Source organism: Papio anubis, chromosome 7 (assembly GCF_008728515.1).
Source record: "Papio anubis isolate 15944 chromosome 7, Panubis1.0, whole genome shotgun sequence".
Classification (NCBI taxonomy): Eukaryota; Metazoa; Chordata; class Mammalia; order Primates; family Cercopithecidae; genus Papio; species Papio anubis.
This window is the reverse complement of record NC_044982.1, coordinates 98,941,084-98,963,214: the sequence shown is the minus strand read 5'-3', so window position 1 is coordinate 98,963,214 and position 22,131 is coordinate 98,941,084. Positions and strand designations below refer to the sequence as shown.

The 22,131-nt window shown below is 53.0% G+C and overlaps 1 protein-coding gene and 1 non-coding gene across 5 annotated transcripts in view; both read left to right on the top strand.

Annotated features, from left to right (window-relative positions):
* The window catches only part of ZNF710 (zinc finger protein 710), an 80,883-nt gene extending 58,854 nt beyond the window's left edge, over window positions 1–22,029 (top strand). For 2 of the 4 annotated variants that reach the window (XM_031668344.1, XM_009210926.4), the window contains exons 2-5: window positions 6,384–7,875; window positions 12,658–12,849; window positions 13,686–13,860; window positions 18,581–22,029. In XM_031668344.1, the coding sequence (XP_031524204.1) occupies window positions 6,412–7,875; window positions 12,658–12,849; window positions 13,686–13,860; window positions 18,581–18,750 (2,001 nt within the window). In that variant the 5' untranslated portion in view covers window positions 6,384–6,411 and the 3' untranslated portion in view covers window positions 18,751–22,029. Of the gene's footprint in view, window positions 1–641; window positions 2,058–6,383; window positions 7,876–12,657; window positions 12,850–13,685; window positions 13,861–18,580 lie in introns of those variants that run through there. The other 2 variants (XM_031668343.1, XM_021940855.2) reach the window with 2 other exon arrangements.
* LOC116276061 lies at window positions 16,000–16,062 on the top strand. Its single transcript, XR_004185508.1, has one exon. It is a non-coding gene; the product is annotated as a U7 small nuclear RNA (small nuclear RNA).
* Window positions 22,030–22,131: the final 102 nt, after the last annotated feature.

Here is a 22,131-nt window from a genome sequence, read left to right as displayed (position 1 = left end):
TGGTGGGTACCTGTAATCCCAGCTACTTTGGAGGCTGAGGCAGGAGAATTGCTTGAACCCAGGAGGCAGAGGTTGCAGCGATCCAATATCACGCCACTGCACTCCAGCCTGGGCAACAGAGTGAGACTCTGTCTCAAATAAATAAATAAATAAAAAGTCAGAGGTTCAGCTGCAGGGTTGGAGACTGCAGTCTCTGAGCAACCTGGTAATTCAAGGCCAAGATGAGGGAGCCAACAGGCAAACCTGTCCTTCCAGCATAAGTTCGAGGCACTGCTGAGGCTGTGTCAGGGAGTATGGGCTCACTGGGTCCTCAGGAAATAGTCATCAAATTACATTGATCAGGGGTGCTTGGTGATGTCCCAAGCCTGGCCTGGCAGAAGCCCCAGACCTCTGTCTGTTCGTTGTTTTGTTTGTTTGTTTTTTATTTCTATACTTTTTTTTGTTTTGTTTTTTGAGATAGGGTTTCACTTCAGTCACCCAGGCTGGAGTGCAGTGGCACGATCTCAGCCCACTGCAACCTCCGCCTCCCGGGCTCAAGCGATTCTCCTGCCTCAGCCTCCTGAATATCTAGGGCTACAGGCATGCCACCATGCTTAGCTAATTTTTGCTTTTTTTTTTTTTTTTTTTTTTGTAGAGACGAGAGCTCATCATGTTACCCAGGCTGGTCACAAACTCCTGAGCTCAAGTGGTCCGCCTGCCTTGGCCTCCCAAAGTGCTGGGATTACAGGTGTGAGTCGCTGCACCCACCCTTCAGTTGGTGTTTGAGATCTCCCTAGTGGTGGGAATTAGCCAGAGTATCCAGGTGGCCACAAGGTCCTGTTGGTTCTTCCTTCAAAATGGCTCCTGTCGTGCCAGACCAGGTTTTGGGTGTCTTCACCTACTCTCTGCCCTGAGATCTGTGTCCTAAGGGACACCAGCCACCCTGATCCCACCCGATCCTCCCCTGCTCCTAGAGCAGGGGTGTGATGGGGTCCCCATGAGAGGAAAGGAGCACTGTTGTAAGCAGGGTGGGATGAGATGAGGTGCTGTCACAGCTTGGGGAAGGGACCCTGGCAACCGGCAAGTAGGTCAGTAGTTTGCCTGCCTCCGCATTCCAAGTAGGCTCTTGTGCCCATTCTACAGATCAGGAAACAGACACGTGGAGGAGCCAGGTGACTTGCCCAGCCTTTACAGGACCCATGGGGCAAAGCCATAGAAGTCACAGTGAGAGATTCCAGAGCTCTGAGGAGCCTGTGTCCCTGCTTGGGTGGGGAAGGTCCCCTGCTGGCCCCCAGACGATGAGTGTTTGTTCCCTCCCCAGGGGCTGGCCTGGCCCTCAGGCCTGGGAGGTGGAGGTGCGGAGCCCTGGGAAATAGGGCAGTCCTGGGCTTCCGGTGTCACTGCACGCCCCTCCCCCTCCCGCCTTTGTTTCTTGGCCTCCACAGCCTCATTCTCTCTCCCTCCCCCTCACTCAGGCTCCTCCTCTGCTCCCCCTTCCCTGTCTCTTCATTTCTTCTCTCCCTCTCCCTTTCTCTCTCTCTCTCTGATATGGCCTCCCTTCCCCCACTCCCAGCACAACTACAGTCAGGCAGCTCATCTGCGTCTCTATTTCCCCGCCTTTCACATTGACTTTCTCCCCACCCTGGGGACCAAGGCCATCCTGGTGGGAGGCCACGCCACATCCCAGCCAGTGGACGCCCCTCATCTCGCCAGCCTGGGGCAGTCTGAGCTCCCCTTTCTCCTGGACCTGGGGGGAGCTTTTGTTCTGAGTCCTCAGCACAAGTGGTGGAAGAGGCCCTGCTCTAAGAAGGGAGGGGCCACAGTAGGGCCCCAGGCAGATGACAGAGGGGCCTTGGGGTGGATGGGGAGGCAGCCCTGGCACACAGGTGACACACACCTGGCAGGCTCTCTTCCTGCCGTGGATGGCCCCGTGCCAGGACATAAACAGAAGGGTTTAGCCCGGAAGATGGAACCAGAGCGGGTGAGGAGACACGAGCCACAATGCTGGCCCAGGAGGAGGAAGAACACTCCTCATTTCCATGTGTGATAGGCAGGCAGAACACACATGCGAAACACAGGTAAATTAGATTCCCTCCTCAGCAGAGCCCCTTCTGCATACACGCACGCACGCACGCACACAGAGCCTGCCTGGCGTCCCCAGTGAACAAGACAACATGGACACAGGGCCTGCCCCCATAAGCCCCACAAAGTGAGCATTACAGGGTGGTGGGTGTTCTACTCAACCAAGTGTCCAGGCCAGTGTAAAAGAAAGCATGGGGCCAACTGCCCAGGTGGGCGGTGGCTCAATGAAGACTTCTAGTAGAAGGAGAGACCCCAGTTCCCCCAACCGGCTGAGGCCCTGGACCAGCCAGCCAGGAAGGAGCCCGAGGCTTCATGTTGCAGTTTGCCCAGGTCTTGCCTATGTGCCCCTGCTGGCCCGTAGTGACCCAGGACAGCTCCTGAGAACTGAGGAGCCGGGCTCAGATGTGACCTCCGCAGGTGCATAGCTGCAGATGGGACCCGCTGTGGGGCTAGATGGGCCTGGCTGCAGACCCAGCTCTCCCTTCATTGATGAGGCACTCGGGAGTATGTTACTCAAGCCTGGGTTTCCTGGGGCATGAGGTGGGGAGCGCACTACCCTACCCCTGCCCCCCGGGTTGTTTCTAGTATTAAATGACTCACTGGGGACCTGGTGAGTCTCTGTAATGAGAAGCTGTAGCTCTTCCGTGGTGTTCGTCGTCAGTTGTTGGCAGCTCTCTGTGCCGCTCTCCTGCCCCCACTTAGGCACAAACCCTCAAGAGCAAGGACTCTGGGTTAGTCCCTTTCTACAGCCAAGCACAGGCTCCTGAGACAGACGCACCTTCTCAAGTCCAAACTACCTGTTCATATGGGAAGGGGTTTGCTTCTGGTGTCCTGGTGTGACTATAAGGAATGGCTCCTTGTAGAAGGGGTCCCAGTGTGGACGGTCAGTTCCATGGTTACCCTTGCTGTAGGGAAACACACTTCAGCTCCCATGGGCAGTTCGTTGGCTGACGTTTTCGCCCTCTCCTCGCCTCTAAAGCAGTGTTAACTGTTTCCTTGTGCCCGCGCCCTTGAGGTTGGCAGGAGGGGGCTGATGCCTGGTATTAGGCTGCAGGGGAAAGGAGAGGAAAGGGAACTAACGACACTGCCATTCTCATCTCACTGTCCCATGAGTCAGGAGCCTTTTCCCCCCCATAGAGATGAGAATCACCTGATGTCACACGGCTAGTAGACAGCAGGGCCTAGATTGAACTCAGCCTCCAGGGCCAAGGGGGAAGCACTGGCTTGGCCATTGATGCTCAGTTCCTCCTTGCTGGTCCTGCCTTTGGAGAAGTTTACAAAAACTGCTGAACACATCATTTGCCCAAACCCCACAACAGACAGGAGGGTTGCCGCTGGGTGCTGTGTCAGACAGACCGCAGTGACAGGAGGCAGCCACATTCCTCAGCGTGCTCTACAAACCTGACAGTGGCTGGAGGGCACTGGGGGTGGCTGTGGTGGGCCCCGAGGGGCAGGACCCTACCTCATTCACCTTGCTGTCTCCAAGCACAAGCCCTAACCCATAGCAGGGATTTAGCAGCTATTTATTGTATAAATGAATGAATGAGTTCTCAGTCTCTAGCGGTTGTCCTCAGAATCACTTAAGCTTTGCTGAATTTGGGGCCCAAGAATGGAAACATCTCTTGGCTCTGTGACTTTTTTCAGAAAAGGCTTCTCCCAGAGATCTGGGCAGATAATAATGGGTTTTTTTTGTTTGTTTTTTTCCTTTGAGACAGAGTCTTGCTGTGACGCCCAGGCTGGAATGCAATGGCGTGATCTCTGCTCGCTCCAACCTCCGCCTCCTGGGTTCAAGTGATTCTCCTGCCTCAGACTCCCAAGCAGCTGGGATTATAGGCACTTGCCACCATGCCCGGCTAATTTTTGTATTTTTAGTAGAGATGGGGTTTCACCATATTGGCCAGGCTGGTCTCGAACTCCTGACCTCAAGTGATCCGTCCACCTCAGTCTCCCAAAGTGCTGGGATTACAGGTGTGAGCCACCATGCTCCGGCCAATAGTGATTCTTTACAGTTGGTTAGGGCTTTATAATGAACCAAGCTGCTTCACTTGTGTTAGGACCCTGGGCTCTCACAACCTTTCCATGGGTGAGTGTTTTCATCCCTGTTTTTCAGATGGGGAAACTGAGCCACTGCTGTGACTTTGCTTAGTCACTTTCAAGTGACTGAGCTGGGACTCCAGGTCCTCGCTGACTGCATTTCCCAGCAGCTGGACATTGGGGTGGGGTGTGGTGGTTTGGAAGCAGGGTTAGCCCCTCCAGCCTATTTCAGATGCACCCTGACCCCTAGGCCAAGTTTTCCTTCTATCTGATCCCTTCCACGAGAGCCTCACTCTAAGCTTAATAGTTTAATCTTTGGTGTCCGTTTCAAGAAGGCTAAATTCCTGTCTGGGGTATTTTTAGCCGTCCTCAGGAAAGGGAAGCTCCACTGGGCGCTAGGGGGAGGGGGATGCCTTGCCCGGAGCCGGTTTCCTAAGGAAGGGCTGCTGACCGTGTGCCTGACCGTTAGCCCTGGGAGAAGCTGGTAGTTGGTCGGTTGGGAGCCCTGAGAGCAGAGCAGGCGACAGTCACCCCAGTAATGCCATCCCCCTCCTCTGATGTGCCAGGTGTTGAACCAGGGCAAGGGGTATAGACCCAGGAGGAGGCCGCCACCCCCTGTGGGCACACTGCCTGGCGTGCTGCAGTCCTTGGAAGCCTGGAGAGGGCACGAGGGCAGGCCGGGAGAGCCAGGAAGGCCCCAGGAGCAGGTGGACCTCGAGCCATGCCTCGGAGGCTGGTGGGAGGAGCAGGGGTCAATGGGGTTGGGAAAAGGCTGCCCCAGGTGGGAAGACCCATGGGTGCAAAGACCGGGCTCCACAGAGAGCTCACGGAGCAGGTGCCTCCATATGTGGCTGGAGCCCCCAGCGAGGGAAGAGGCTGCTGTGCTGGGGGTTTGTACCTGGGCAGGTGGGCACATTGGCACTATTCAGAAGATCATGTTAGGGGCAGGTACAGTGGCTCATGTCTGTAATCCTAGCATTTCGAGAGGTTGAGGCAGGAGGATCATTTCAGTGCTGGAGGTTGAGGCTGCAGTGAGCCATGATTGTGTCACAGTAGCCTGGGCAACAGAGCAAGACCCTATCTCTAATCAAAAAGAAAAAAAAAAAACCTGTTAGATGAGAGACTATGAATGTGAACCTGGGAGCCTGTTTGAGCATTCAATTCAGATAGTGGTCTCAAACATGTTAGCTGTCAAGGAGCCCTTCTTTCAAATCATATCTGACATGAAACTCCAATGTATAAATCAGATAAAAGTGATATTTTGATCAGCATAAATTTAGATATTTAAATGTATAACATTTAGTTAATGAAGAAAAACAACAACCAGTTGTGATAGATGCATATGTTTAGCATTGGGGCTGACAAGTGATAGCCAGTGTTTGAGATCAGCCTCAGCACCTAATTTATTTTTTAATGTTGTGTCTTTTTGTCATACATTCTCATTCATACAGCCGAGTCATTACAAATAATGACAGTTAACACCTCACCGCACAGTCCCAAGGTCTGTGCAAATTAATTACTTTGGCAACAAAGCCAGTGGGGCTACTGAATGTGTTAGAATGTGGCGCATACTACATTTGAGTAGGTGGGCCTTTTAAAATCAGTTTTTAAATAGTAGAATCTTTATTTTTTGCATTTGTGAATACAATTTTTAAGGATTTTTTTTTTTTTCTTTTGAGACAAAGAGTCTTACTTTCCTGCCCAGGTTGGAGTGCAGTGGTGCAATCTCGGCTGACTTGCAACCTCCACCTCCCAGGTTCACACGATTCTCCTGCCTCAGCCTCCTATAGCTGGGATTACAGGCGCCCGCCACCACGCCCAGCTAATTTTGTAGTTTTAGTAGAGACGGGATTTCACCATGTTGGCCAGGCTGGTCTCGAACTCCTGACCTCAGGTGATCCGCCCACCTCAGCCTCCCAAAGTGCTGAGATTACAGATGTGAGCCACCATGCCCGGCCTTTTTAAGGAATTCTTGAAGGACCTGTAGAACACAATTTGAGAACCACTGAGGAAATCCCACCTCCCTGTTGTACAGATGGGAAGACTGAGGCCAGCAAGGGGGCAGAGCTTACCCAGGATCCCCCAGGGAGCTGGAGGAGATGGTCAGATACACAGCGGGAATCATTGCTCCCTGTAATTACAAGTGTGCACTGTTCCCAAGGCAGGAGTAGAAAAGACATCAGGGTCAGACACACCCAAAATCAGCCAAGCTCTAGTCCGTGCTGTGTCTGTTGTCTGTCCATGCAGCAGTGAGCCAGCAATATTAACTTTCCCTTCTCCACCCACAGCGATGCCCTCCTAGCTAGCCGTCGCGGGATGGAGGGCTTCATGGACTCAGGGACACAGACGGACGCTGTGGTGGTGCTGTCCTTGGCTCAGGCTGCCGTGCTTGGCCTGGTCTCCGAAAATGAGCTCTTTGGAGCTACCATAAGCGCTGAGGCCTTCTACCCGGACCTGGGGCCCGAGCTTTCTGGAGCAGCCATGGGAGAGCCCGGGCCACCAGGCCCCGAGGTCTACCAGCTGGCCTGCAACGGGAGGGCCTTGGAGGAGCCGGCAGAGGAGGAGGTGCTGGAGGTGGAGGCAGCCTTCGAGAAGCACACCCGGCGGAAGACGCGGCCACCTGTGCGGCTGGTGCCCAAGGTCAAGTTTGAGAAGGTGGAGGAGGAGGAGCAAGAGGTCTATGAGGTTTCTGTGCCGGGTGACGACAAGGAAGCAGGGCCAGCAGAAGCCCCCACCGAGGCAGCCAGTGGCGGCTGCGAGACCCTGGTGCAAAGCAGCGCCGTCAAGATGATTGACCTCAGCGCCTTCAGCCGCAAGCCCCGGACGCTCCGGCATCTGCCCCGAACCCCGAGACCGGAGCTGGACGTGGCCCCGTATGACCCTCACTTCCCGGCCCCGGCCCCGGCCCGGGATGGCTTCCCCGAGCCCAGCATGGCGCTGCCTGGGCCAGAGGCCTTGCCCACAGAGTGTGGGTTCGAGCCACCCCACCTGGCCCCGCTGAGTGACCCCGAGGCCCCCAGCATGGAGTCCCCGGAGCCTGTCAAGCCGGAACAGGGCTTCGTGTGGCAGGAGGCCGGCGAGTTCGAGGCTGACGTGGCGGGTTCGACCGTGGAACGCCACAAGAAGGCCCAGCTGGATCGGCTGGACATCAACGTGCAGATCGACGACTCCTACCTGGTGGAGGCGGGCGACCGCCAGAAGCGCTGGCAGTGCCGCATGTGCGAGAAGTCCTACACGTCCAAGTACAACCTGGTGACGCACATCCTGGGCCACAACGGCATCAAGCCACACTCGTGCCCACACTGCAGCAAGCTCTTCAAGCAGCCCAGCCACCTGCAGACGCACCTGCTGACGCACCAGGGCACCCGGCCCCACAAGTGCCAGGTATGCCACAAGGCCTTCACGCAGACCAGCCACCTCAAGCGCCACATGCTGCTGCACTCGGAGGTCAAGCCCTACAGCTGCCACTTCTGTGGCCGCGGTTTCGCCTACCCTAGCGAGCTCAAGGCCCACGAAGTGAAGCACGAGAGTGGCCGCTGCCACGTCTGCGTCGAGTGCGGCCTGGACTTCTCCACCCTGACCCAGCTCAAGCGCCACCTGGCCTCTCATCAGGGCCCCACCCTCTACCAGTGCCTCGAGTGTGACAAGTCCTTCCACTACCGCAGCCAGTTGCAGAACCACATGCTCAAGCACCAGAACGTGCGGCCCTTCGTGTGCACTGAATGCGGCATGGAGTTCAGCCAGATCCACCACCTCAAGCAGCACTCCCTCACCCACAAGGTAAGGCCATCCCCAGGGCCTGGGGATCTGCCTGCCCCTCCTGCCAATTTTTCATCCAGTACTTTCCGGAGTCCCAGATGGGACCATTTAGGTGGTCTCCTAGTTTTATCATTACATACTTATTTTGATGAGTATTAGAAAGAAATGCTATATAATTGAAATTAATTTTTTAAGTAGTAAAGCTTTACGCATTCAAAAACGTATTTGGCCGGGCACAGTGGCTCACGCCTGTAATCCCAGCACTTTGGGAGGCCGAGGCAGGCAGATTGCTTAGTCTTGGAGTTTGAGACCAGCCTGGGCAAAATAATGAGACCCCATTGCTACAAAAAAATTTAAACATGGCCGGGCATGATGGCTCATGCCTATAATCCCAGCACTTTGGGAGGCCAAGGCGGGCAGATCACCTGAGGTCAGAAGTTCAAGACCAGCCTGGCCGATGTGGTGAAACCCTGTCTCTACTAAAAATACAAAAATTAGCAGGCCGGGCGCGGTGGCTCAAGCCTGTAATCCCAGCACTTTGGGAGGCCGAGACGGGTGGATCACGAGGTCAGGAGATCGAGACCATCCTGGCTAACACGGTGAAACCCCGTCTCTACTAAAAAAAAATACAAAAAAATAGCCGGGCGCGGTGGCGGGCGCCTGTAGTCCCAACTACTCGGGAGGCTGAGGCAGGAGAATGGCGTGAACCCGGGAGGCGGAGCTTGCAGTGAGCTGAGATCGGGCCACTGCACTCCAGCCTGGGCGGCAGAGCGAGACTCCGTCTCCAAAAAAAAAAAAAAAAAAAAAAAAAATTAGCTGGGTGTGGTGGCGGATGCCTGTAATCCCAGCTACTTGGGAGGCTGAGGCAGGAGAATCACTTGAACCCAGGAGGCAGAGGTTGCAGTCAGCCGAGATTGCACCATTGCACTCCAGCCTGGGCAACAGGAGCGAAACTCCATCTCAAAAAAAAAAAAAAAAATTTAAACGTTATGTGCCACTACCTGTAGTCCCAGCGACTTGGGAGGCTAAGGTGGGAGGATCACCTGAGCCTGAGAGGCTGAGGTTGCAGTGAGCTGAAATCACGACACTGCACTTCAGCCTGGGCAACCAGACTGAGACCTTGTCTCAAAAAAAAAAAAAAAAAAAGTTTTTAAATGAAATGTTTATGGAACCCCTGCAAGACCCAAGGAACACAGTTTGAAAATCACTGAAATAGCCTACCCTCCCTATCTTCTAGATGGGAGGACAGAGGCCAGAGAAAGGCCAGGATGCAACAGGGAGGCGTCCTAGCTCAGTGGTCAGAAGTACAGAGGGTGTCCTTTGTTCCTTGTCATTACAAAAGCGAATCAAAACCTGTGACTTCCCTTTAGGAACAGGCTAAATATATTTAATTTTCAAAGCAGAGAAGATGTAAGGAAAAATATTTGTTACGGAAAAGTACAAGTCGTTCTAGAATATGGCTAAACTATAAACAGTGGCTCGGGAGGGCAGAAAATTGAGCAGCACTTTCTAATCTACCATGTCCCTAAACCCAGCCTTAACCCATACTCCCCTGCTCTCCATTCCCTGCCTTCAGCCACTAGTCTCCCCACTTTTCAGCCAACATCACCTCCTCTGAGAGGCCCTCATATCCAGGTAGGTGGAATGAGGCCCCTCGGGTCCCACAATCCCACTCTGGTACTTGGCTGCCCCATGGTTTCCACCAAAATCCCACCAACTTTACCCTTCAAAGCTGAATGTACATGGAGCTTCCTCTCCCCATAACAGTGGCCTATGAGTGATACTCCAGGTCAAATATGTGACCCTGTCTCTCACAGTAGACACTACAGGGAGTCGGGGAGCTGTTAACACCCGGCCAGGCCTAGAAACCAGCAATTTGTAGATTTCATTGCAGAGGCTCCTCCAGTCAACTGGTAGTAGCTGCCTAAAATGTGATGTCAAGAAGGAGTCTAGCCAGGCATGGTGCTGCACACCTGTAGTCCCAGCTACTCAGGAGGCTGGGGTGAGAGGTTTGCTCAAACCTGGGAGTTTGAGGCTATGATTGCTCCTATTAATAGCCACTGCTCTCTAGCCTGGACAACATAGCAAGACTTTAAAAGAAAAAAAAAGGATTCTGGGCCGAATGCAATGGCTCATACCTGGAATCCCAACACTTTGGGAGGCTGAGGCAGGAGAATCACTTGAGCCCGGGAGTTTGAGACCAGCCTGGCCAACATAGTGAAACCCTGGCTCTACTAAAAATATTTTTAAAAAAATAGCTGGGTGTGGTGGTGTGCACCTGTAGTCCCAGCTACTAGGGAGGCTGAGGCACAATAATTGCTTGAACCCAGGAGGCAGAGATTCCAGTGAGTTGAGATTGTACCCCTGTGCTCCAGCCCAGGTGACACAGTGAGACTCTATTCAAAAAAAAAAATAGTAATAATAAATAAATAAATTAGCCAGGCATGGTGGCGCACACCTGTGGTCCAGCTATACATGAGACTGAAGCAGGAGGATCGCTTGAGTCCAGGAGGTCAAGGCTGCAGTGAGCTGTGATTGTACCACTGCACTCCAGCCTGGGCAACAGCAAGGCTGTCTTCAAAAAGAGAAAAGGACTCTGAAACTGAATCTAGGCCTGGCAATAAAACCTTATGATTGATTGTTAATGTCTACAAGGAGTGATTGTGCAGGGTGACAGCACATGTGCTATACATTTGCCATCTTTCTCCTCTACTAGGGGACTTAAAAATCCCAAGTCTAGGGCCTGGCGCAGTGGCTCACGCCTTTAATCTCAGCACTTTAGGAGGCCGAGGTGGGCAGATCACAAGGTCGGGAGTTGGAGGCCAGCCTGGCCAACATGGCAAAACCCCATCTCTACTAAAAATACAAAAATTAGCCAGGCGTGGTGGTGGGCGCTTGTAGTCCCAGCTACACGGGAGGCTGAGGCAGGACAATTGCTTGAACCCAGGGGGCAGAGGTTGCAGGGAGCCAAGATCATGCCACTGTACTCTAGCCTGGGCAACAAAAGCAAGACTGTCTAAAAAAAAAAAAACCCAAGTCCATAGAGTGTTAATACTGTGAAGAAAAGCTGAAAGCAAAATCCAAAGGCTAATAAAACTGAAAATGTCCCTATTATCAGCCTAAATTTGTACAATGTGCACATCATGTGTTTTATAAAATAAACTCGTGAATGGCAGGGCCCCCTGGTGGTCATACACATCTGCAGTGTGTCAAGAGGGTATACAACAGAAGTCCCTGCTGCTAAGAGACATAGACACGGGAACTGTTAAGTTATAATACAAAGTTTTATACCAAACAAGCAGTTAAGACAGCAGCTGTGACCACAGACACATGTCCCATTGGGTTCCTACTAAATTACTCATCAAAAAGAAAAACACTCCCATAAATTTTTATTTATTTATTTTTACTTTTTTTTTTTTTTTGAGACAGTCTTACTCTGTCACCCAAGCTGGAGTGCAGTGGTGTGGTCTCGGCTCACTGCAACCTCTGCCTCCTGGGTTTAAGCAATTCTTCTGCCTCAGCCTCCTGAGACGCTGGGATTACAGGTGTATACTACACTCGGCTAATTTTTGTATTTTTAGTAGAGATGGGGTTTCACCATGTTGGCCAGCCTGGTCTCGAACTCCTGACCTTGTGATCTGCCCGCCTCAGCCTCCCAAAGTGCTAGGATTACAGGCATGAGCCACCATACTTGGCCTTTTTCAAATTTTAGAGATAGGGTCTTGCCGTGTTATCCACACTGGTCTTGAATTCCTGGCCTCAGGTGATCCTCTTGCTTCAGCCTCCCAAAATGCTGGGATTACAGGTGTGAGCTACCGTGCCCAGCCCAGCTCCCAGCTTTTATCCTAACTTTCCTTCATGGATAATAAATTGGACCCCTTTGCACACAACACCCTGTCCTGCTCTGGGAGTGACCTCCAAACCATAGAAAAGCATGTTCACAGTCCAAACCAGTGGGGTTTCCCCTGGAATCCATGTCTCCTGGGGGTGAATAGCCCAAAGTCCATCAATGATAAGAATCATCTGGGGGCCCTGTTGAGAATAAAAATTCCTGGGCCCATCCCAGGCCCCACAAATTAGACTCTCCAGGGAGCGGCCTGTAAGGCTGTCTGTTGGACAGAACTACAGGTGGCTGTTATCACCATGGAAGTTAGTAGAACACTTTCAAGAGGTCAGTGGATAGGCTCTAGGAGTTTAAGACCCTTTTTAATTCTACACAGACCTAAGTGCCATTTTTGGGGGGGTGTCCATAGCTTCAATCATATTATCAAAAGGGTCTGTGAACCAAAAAGGCCACCAAGAGACAGCACGGAAGATAAAAACACATACACATGTCCTTGATCTGATGAAACAGTCCACAGACAGCAGGCAGACCCTGTGTCTTTTTGACCACAGGCCCCTGCCGCCTAGTGTGGTACTGGCTTGGGGCAGGTGCCCGGTAAATGGTTGTTGAATGAATGAATGAATGAATGAGCACGCATTTGCCTTAGTGCACTAGTACAGACCTTATGTACACATCCACCCTGGGGGCAGGAGACAGCAGGTATCTGGATCGTTACAGTAAGGCACAGCCTGTTTCTGTCTATTACTGAAAGGCTTCCTGGAGTAAGTGGCTCTGCCCCAACATTCTTTGGTGGTTTTAAACAAGTGTTACCTATTTTGGAATACCCTCAAAAAGAGACATTTCCCAGAAACTGTGCCTTTGTGATGCTATGGCCCTGCACCTACCCGGCTCCCCACCGAGGGTCACTGCCAGAGGTTGTGGCCATTGGGTGGCCCTGACCATCACCCCCCACCCCACAGGGCGTGAAGGAGTTCAAGTGCGAGGTGTGTGGCCGGGAGTTCACCCTACAGGCAAACATGAAGCGGCACATGCTGATCCACACCAGCGTCCGGCCCTACCAGTGCCACATCTGCTTCAAGACCTTTGTGCAGAAGCAGACCCTCAAGACCCACATGATTGTACACTCGCCCGTGAAGCCATTCAAATGCAAGGTACCAGGCCGTCAGGCCCCAGGGCTGGGACCTCCCCAAGGGTGGCCTGGAATCAGCATGCCTGCAGCAGCTGTGGCCCACCAAGCGCTGGCCTGGCCAGTGTGGGCAAGAGGAGCCCCGGCTGGGTGAAACTTAGCCTGGGCTTTGGGGGTTGGGAGGGCAGGTGAGGATTCAGATCCTGAAAGCTGCTGAAGTTGGGTTTTTATGAGAGCTGGGGAGGGGGTGAAGGTCATGGCGCAGCCACAGAGAAAGGACCCCATCCTGGGGGCTTAGTGCTGCTAGAGATCCAAGCCCTGGGTTTCTGATAACTCCGGCTCAGAGAAAGTGGGGCGGACCCACAGGAGCAGTGACCCGCAATGGATGGCTTGTGTCCCTGTCTCTCGGGTGTCTGGGGTCACATGGAAAAGCATAAAGAGAGAACTGTCCATAAAGAACAGGATTCTGGGCCGGGCATGGTGGCGCATGCCTGTAATCTCAGCATTTTGGGAGGCTGAGGTGGGTGGATCATTCGAGGTACGGAGTTCGAGACCAGCCTGGCCAACGTAGTGAATCCCCTTCTCTACTAAAAATACAAAAAATTAGCTGGGCATGGTGGCACATGCCTGTAAAACCAGCTACTCAGGAGGCTAAGGCAGGAGAATCACTTGAACCCTTGAACCCAGGAGGCAGAAGTTGCAGTGAGCCAAGATCACGCCACTGCAACAGTGAGAGTCTGTCTCAAAAAAAAAAAAAAAAAAAGAATAGGATTCCGGCCTGGCCATAGAGGTGGGAGTGGGCTGGGGTCCAGGGAAAGCAGGTTCCCCACAGGCTCAGGACACCGGGTTGATGTGTTCTAGGTGTGCGGGAAGTCCTTCAACCGCATGTACAACCTGCTGGGTCACATGCACCTGCACGCGGGCAGCAAGCCCTTCAAGTGCCCCTACTGCTCCAGCAAGTTTAATCTCAAGGGCAACCTGAGCCGGCACATGAAGGTCAAGCATGGCGTCATGGACATCGGCCTGGACAGCCAAGGTGGGTGGGCCAAGCACAATGGACAGAGCAGGAATGATACCAACATGGCACACTCAGGAGCCTCCTGCCCAGTTAGAGGAGTGGGGAGGCTGGCCAAGGCTGAGACTTCATTGGGATGGGCTCAGGTCTGGAGAGGGGGGGACCCTGGAGGGCCATGATGACAATAACGATGGGATATTTATGTCTTCTTCAAAGGACTTAAATGAGCTCACGTAAACAATATAATAAAAATCATAACTAACATTTATTGAGTGCTAACTGTGTGCCAGGCCTTTATTAACTCGTGATCCTCAGAGCGAGGTTGGCTCTGTTATTATCGTCATTTTACAGATGCAGAAACTGAAAAACAGTAAAGTTAGGTAGCTCATGCAAGATGACAACACAGCAGGAGGTGACAGACACTTTATTTCGTTACCGCAAGATAATATTTCAAATAAGTGGATGGGAAAGAAAGTTAAAAAGGGGAAAAAATGGCAGCTGGAAAGATAAGGGAGAGCCAGGTGAGGTCCCAACTCCCAAGTACACCATGGGAGGTCCCAGGGAAGGGACATGCAGAGGGGAGATCTGAGCTTCCCAGCAACCAAGGCAAAAAAGTGTCAATCAGTCACACTCTTCACAAGTGCCTGCCACAAACGATAAGCCACGTACTCATGAAAGGGCCAGACGGGCCTGACGTTAAGATCTGGGAGAAATTTTGGGAGAGGACCCTACACCTCAGCAGTTCATAGAAGTTTCAGAGGCTGTCAGAAAACATGCCAAGTATTAGCGGTAGCCTTTCCCTCCAGCAGTGGTCAGTACTAAAGGCATTTCTGTTGGGTGACAGCAAAGCTATTAGCCTCTCTGGCCTCATGGTGGGGAGGGACTGCTGTGGAGACTCCACAGGAAGGAGGGAGCCGACAGTACCACAGGGAGGCTCCTTCTACAGTTTGGAGCTATTTCTGGTGCTCTGGCTGGGCATGATGGCTCACACCTATAATCCTGGCACTTTAGGAGGCCGAGGCAGCAGGATCACTTAAGGCCAGGAGTTTGATACCAAACCGGGCAACATAATGAGACCTGGTCTCTACAAAACTATTTTAAAATTAGCTGGGTGTGGTGGCGTGTGCCTATAGTCTCAGCTACTTGGGAGTCTAAGGCAGGAAGATCACTTGAGCCTGGGAGTTCAAGGCTGCAGTGAACTGTGATCGGACCACGGCACTCCAGCCTGGGTGACAAAGCAAGACCCTATCGCCAAAAAATAATAATAATAAATTCTGGTGTGCCTCTGAGTCACACCAGCTGGGAACATGCCTTGGCAGTAACCAGGTGAGCTGACTTGCCACGTGGGATTACTTACTGGAACGCAGTCAGGCACGCAGGGGACAGCTGCAGTAGCCTTAACTCTGGTTTTGGAGCAGCTGACCAGTGAATGACCTGGGTTTTCTGGCAGAAACAGGTATCTCAGTTATTTTGTTTTGTTTTTCAGTTGTCTATTAAGGTTGCTTCTAGTAGATGAGAATGAAACCCCGTCGGCTGCTCTTGGTAGCTCCTTGCTACTCAAAATGTGGTAGGAGGATGAGCAGCGTCGGCCCCACCTGGGATCTTGCTGGCCTCTCAGCTCCACCCACACCTGCTGAATCAGACTCTGCACTTCAAAAAGATCTCTGGGCCATATGTTGCACAGTCAAGCTTGAGACACATTGGACCAGACTACTGCCTCAGAGTCTCCTGGAGGGCTTGTTGAAACAAAGTGCTGGCCCCACCCCTAGAGTTTCTGATTCAGTAGGTCTGGGGTGGGGTGTGAGACACTGCCTTTCCCACAAGTTCCCGGTTCTTAGCAAAAGGGCCGCTGGTTCAGGGACCTCACATTGAGAACCTTTGATCCAGACTCCAGAGGGCTGGCTGGCAAATCAGCTGCATGTTGGGAGTCACCTGAGGAATGTTTTAAATGCTGATGCCTGACTTTGGACCTGAGGTTCAAATGTAAGTGATCTGGAATGTGGCCTGGGATCAGGATTTTTGTAAAGCACTCTGGGTGACTCCATGTGCAGTAGATTTTGACAGCTGTGTTCCCGTGGGTCTGTCCTGTTGCGAACCCACCAGAAGGAAGCAGAGCAGACCATGCCCTTTTGGAAATAACCGGGACCATGAAGAGACTGTCAGTGTTACAGCTCTTTTAGAATTTGTTAGGCTGGGTGTACTGGCTCATGCCTGTAATCCCAACACTTTGGGAGGCCAAGGTGGGCAGATCACCTGAGGTTGGGAGTTCGAGACCAGCCTGGCTAACATGATGAAACCCCGTCTCTACTAAAAATACAAAAATTAGCTGGGTATGTTGGCGCATGCCTGTAATCCCAGCTACTCAGGAGGCTGAGGCAGGAGAATTGCTTGAACCTGGGAGGCGGAGGTTGCAGTGAGCTGAGATTGTGCCACTGCACTCCAGCCTGGATGACAGAGCGAGAATTTGACTCAAAAAAAAAAAAAAGAATTTGTTTAGCAGGTTTTCCAGTTTTTACCAAAAACCCCGCCCCCTGTAAACAAGATTTTTTAAAAAGACAATCCCTGTACACCTTGTTCCTAGGGGTGGTGAAGGTACAACCTCTTTCTATATGAGCTCAGTCACCAGGGATGCTTAGAATTGCTCTATTCCCTGGCTGTACCAGATGACAGAATGAAGCGATTGGCCCTGGAACGACTGGCCTCCAGGTCCCCACCTCCCACATACAGCCTTGGTCTGGGAAGCCCAGGCTTGATGCGTATGCAGAAGGCAGGCAGCATACATTCTAGACAGAATAATCTCGTAACTATGGGGCTGTGTCATTTGGGGAGGTGGATCAATGTCCTTATAAAAAATGCTACAGACTATTCTCTGGGGCCCACAGGACAGGACCAATAGACTTGATAAACAAAATGGGGATGGCGTACAGAGACCCACAGGTAGAAATTTTCCCAAGGTGCTTTATTTAGCTTGTTTTTAAAACCAGCTATGTAACATGAGGGTGTGGCACTAGGACTGAGGGAAGAAACAGCCCAAATCTATAAGATATGGGACAGGTGACCTTGTTTTGTAAAGTCCGGCAGACTCACAGTGCGTTAGATGCTACAGGCACACATAACAGATGCCCAGTCAGACTGGCCTAAACAATAAGGAAATTAAGAAATGGCTCAAGGCCAGGTGTGGTAGCACACACCTATCATCCCAGCTACTTGGAAGGCTGAGTTGGGAGGATTGCTTTGAGGTGAGGCTGCAGTGAGCTGTGATTGCACCACCGCACTCCAGCCTTGGCAAAAGAGCAAGACCTTGTCAAAAGTAGAAAGAAAAGAAATGTCTCAAAGTCTAGGCCCTCTTCAGAGCTGGCTGATTCAGCTCGCCAACAGTGACAGCAGAGTGAGGCTTCCTCTGTCCACAGCATTAGCTGCAAATATCCTCATGGTCACAAGATGGCTGCCAGTGGCCGTCAGGGTGTGTGCTTCCTTGTTCACATCCAGTGGAAGAGTAACAGCCTGCTCCCCTTAGCTCTCTGACATCAATGAGAAGGTGCTAAGAACTTACTAGCAGGCCTTTCCTCATGACCTTCTCAACAGGATTGGGTCACATGCCTATTCCTGAACCACTAATTGGCAAGGGATGGGATTACCCTTAGACCAGTGGTTCTCAACTGAGCATGAGTATGTCTTCCAGGTGACATTTGGCCGTGTTTGGAGACATTTATGGTTGTCACAACTGGGGTGATGCTACTGGCATCTCATGGGTAGAGGCCAGGGATGCTGTTAAACATCCTACAATGCATAGGACAGCCCCACAACAAAAGAATTATGGCCCTAAGTGCCAAGGCTGACAAAGCCTGCCTTAGACCTGCTAGGGCTGCCCCCAGCCTGGGGTCTGTTTCCCCCACACACACACATCTCAGCAGACAGGGCCAGATGTACTTTGGGGGCCAGCCACAGCCCCTGCCAGCCTCCCAGTTCCCCCAGATCGTACCCTGGGCTTCCCCTGTAAGAGCTTTATAATTACAAAATTCCAAGGGGCCTCTTCAGAGTTTTTGCCTGACATATCTTTATGAACCTACCCTGAGTGTTTGTCTGTCCCTTGGAAAGCCAGGCCCAAGGATACCAATGGCTAGAACCGATAGAAAAGCACAGATGCTGGCAGGAGGCCAAAGGAGGAACAGCACCCTCCAGCATTTTGAGGCAGAGCAGCACAGTGGCTCAGAACAACAGCATGTGCTGGGTGACCTTTGGCAAGTTGATTCACCTCTCTAAACCTCAGCCTGTTGAGCTGCTAAATGGGGTTGTTGTGACTGTTGGATGAGGCGAGGCCTGTGAAGTGGCTGGCATGCAGCAGGTGCTAATAAGTGTTGCAAAGGTGATGTGCAGGCAGCTTCCCATGGCCAACGAGAAACATTGCAGAGAAGGAATAAGTAGGGCTTAGTGACTCTGACGGGTCAATAGAGGAATGACCCAAAGAAGACTTCAAGGCCAGGCCTGCAGTTCTCACAAGGGCCCTCACTGATAGCACCCACTCCCCCACACTCAGCTTTACGGCCTAGGTCTGGTGACCCAGCTAGAAGCCACAGGACCCTGAGGCGTCCGAGGGTGGGAAGGCTGAGAGGCAGCGGAGGCTCCTGGAGGCTGTGACTGTGAAGCCCTCTCTTTAGAAAGGCCATCAGCTTCCTGCATGGGGGTGACTGGCTCCTCCCATGAGACAGTAGCCAGGTCTGACTGTGCCCCTCTCTTACAGACCCCATGATGGAGCTGACAGGCACTGACCCTTCTGAGCTCGACGGCCAGCAGGAGATGGAAGACTTTGAGGAGAACGCCTACAGCTATGCGAGCGTGGACAGCAGCGCCGAGGCCAGTGTCCTCACTGAACAGGCCATGAAAGAGATGGCCTACTACAATGTGCTATAGCACAAGCTGGGCCACCCCCAATGGGGACCAGGGGGGCCAGGGAATGGGGGTGAGACCCATGGGCTGCAGGCTGCACCTCCTGCAGCCAAGAAACAAGCTACTGCCCCACTGTTCTGAGCCCTCCCTCCCCAAGTCATTTGCACCACTAGGGACCTTTAGACCAAATGGAGACTGTACTACTGGCCCCGGCTGTGAGCCAGCACAGGCCCAGGCATCCCAGCAAGGGAAGGAGAACACGAGGCCCAGATCTGAGTCTCCCTGGCCTGCTTCCATGGGGGTGGGAGAAGTGGGGCCACTGGGGACAGGTCACAAGGGCACAGGCCCTCAGGGTCTCTCCAGGCCCAGCAGAGCTCTTCAGGGGTCCTGACACTGGAAGAACAGACCACTTGAGCCATGTCTTTGTCACGGCCAACTCCTGCCTCTAAAGATGTCTGAGCTCCCTTCTGGCCAGTACTGCCCACCCCTCCCTTGTCCAGGCCCCCTTCCCTGCCCTGTCGACGGACTGCCAGGCAGGGCACTCTGCCTTCTACCTCCCGGGGTCTCCCACGTGCTCTTCAAGCCAGGCATGCACGTGGCCCTGGCCCTGGCCTGCAGGACAGCTGGGGGGAGCCCAGCCCCCAGAAGACCCCTGTCCTACATCCCTTCCTGGAAGCGGGTGTCCCTAAAGTGGATTGCAACACGTCATCCACTTCGGCCCTAGCTGGAACGCCTCACCAGGGGGCCCCCACCAGGAACAAAGCCAGGACAGGCCCTGCGTCGGGCACACACTAACAAAAACCAGAAGCATGGGGCAGAGCAGGGCGGAATGAGGGCACCACGGGGGACCAAGAAGGGTTGTCCTTGGGGAAGGCCCAGGACCACCTGCGGGGGAGGGGGACCGCAGTCATTTCTTATTCCTCAGTGTCCACCTTGCGACGGGGATAACCACAAGTCAGCAGCTCCCCGGAAAGAGCAACGTATTTAAAAAAGGAAAGTGAAGCCCACAGAGGGAAATCAAGGGTTTTTTTGAGCAAAGGGGGTCTTCTGAAGGTAACTTATTTTTTTCTTTCCAACTGTGTGTCACCTATGACCTTTTCTGATGGAGATGCATTTTCTTTTTCCAAGCATAAGCTTCCTCGTGTGCTGTGCGTGCTTCCTTCCTACCCACCCACCCCAAGCAGCCTGGCCGGGCAGGACCGGGGCTCCATGGGGACTGTCACACTGGCCCTGGAGGTGCAGCCGCTGGCAGCAACCTCAGCAGGCTGGGGTGGGAGGCAGGAGAAAGCAGAGCTGGAAAGCCCTCCACCCCTGCCTGGCTCCTGCAGTTGCTGATTTGTTCCATCCCATGTCCCATCCTCGGCTGTCAGGGCTGCTGACTCTGCTCAGCCAAGAGCTAGCTCTCTCGCTCGCCTGCTCTCTTCCCCTCTGTTCCCACGCCAGCTCCTGCCCCTGGAACCAGAGACGACAGGCCCAGGGCAGTGAAATATCACATTCAGGAACTCTAGGGCACCCGGACCCCCACCCACTTGCCTCCTGAGGCCTCAGTGGGGAGTGGCAAGCAGGAGTCGTCCCCAAAGGCACAGATGAAGCCACTAACTTCAGCCTAGAAACCCGGAGAGGGGAACAGCCTCGGGTGGGAGGAACCAATCTGCAGCCCAGCCACCCCCAAGGCTGGATCCTTAAGTGAAGGACCAAGCCAGGCCTCAGGGTGACTGTGATCAGGACTGAGGATGGACAAGGTGGCCCAAGTGTGGCTCCCAGACCCCAAGGCCCCACAACCTCCCAGGTGCCCGCCATGATGACCCTCAGGTGGCAGTGACCCCGTCACTGCACAAGACATTTTCTCCTGCTGAGCAGAAGGCATCATCCCCTGCAACTACCTCTTCCTACAACGTCTTTCTCCCCTGGTACCAAAAAGAACCCTGTACCTCCTCCTCCTCCTCCCACCTGCCAGTGCAGTGGCCTTGGTCTTGGAAACTGAAGGGAGAAGGTCTGGCCCCCGGGGTGGGGCTCTCCTTTCCCTCCCCCAGCCCCACTGTCAGCACTGGCCCTCTGTGAGGTTCGATACTTGAACGCCCCCTGCCCTGTGCCTTGGACCTGGGCAAAGCTAGGAGGAGGAAACAGCACAACTCACAGTTTGAGCTGGGGGGTGGTCTCGGCAAGGCTCCTGTCTGCACCCCTCCCTACACTTCTCAAAAGAGGTGCACAGCCTCTCGGGTGACTTGGAAACTCCTGGACAAATTCCATTCTAACTTATTTTGACATGTATACAAACCAACTGTTTAGAGATTCCACTTGTGCAAAGCCCTACTGTGTTTTTATGTTCCTGTTTAAAAGAGAAGTTTACTTAGCAATAATTATAAATAAATGAATATTCTTTAGTGAGGTGACTGCAAATGCTTCTTTCCCCAGCTCTTGGGGACCTGGCCCTCACCCCTAGTAGGAACTCTCAGCAAAACTTCCCAGCCCCACACAGCAGGGCTGCACTCTCCAGGGGCGGCCCAGGGGAGGCTGAGACCATCCTCTGCACTGGAATGGCCACCTGCAGGGCCAGGCGCCTACAGCCACTGCCCCAGGCCCAAAAGAGTCAAGCCCTGCATTCCCAGCACTTGTAGAGAAAAGCTGCTTCCCCTCCCTACCCACCCACATGGCTTCAGGAAAGAAGCCAGCTCCCGATGCCAGGCTGGGCTTCGGAGGCTGCATTCAGCAGAGCTGCCAGCCCTGTGCTGATGACAGGCAAGAAGAGGCAGGAAACCTTGAGCTTCTTCCCAGGGGCTGGGCCTGCTGGAGCCAGCAGTCCACATTTCTTCTTACAGCCCTGAGAGTTTCAGGGCATTACTCAGGAAGAGGAAGCGGGGGGTCACCAGCGTGGGTGGAGGGCTAGAGCCCTTCCAAGGCCACTCGGTCTACAGCAATGGTCAGGTTTCAGGAGCCATAGGAGTCCCCCTAGTATTTAGGAAAGGGACTTTGTAAGATGGGATTTTGAGAGATGGGGTCTCACTCTACTCAGGTGCAATCATAGCTCACTACAGCCTCAAACTCCCGGCCTCCCAAAGTGCTGGGACTGTAGGCATGAGCCACCACACCTGGCCAGGACTTTATAAAGATTATACAACTCTTCTCCAGGACATTTTAACACCAAAAAGTAGAAGCTTTGCAGAACTTACTATGCAGCAGACAGTCCTTTTGATTATATGTAGCTTTAGAGCAACTTTTATTTTTCCTTTTTACATGGGGCTAAAGAACTTGCATAGAGCAATTTTTGTTTGTTTTTGACAGTCTTGCTCTGTCACCCAGGCTGGAGTGCAGTGGTGCCATCTCGACTCACTGCAACTTCTGCCTCCCAGGTTCAAGCCATTTTCCTGCCTCAGCCTCCCGAGTAGCTGGGACTACAGGTGCGCA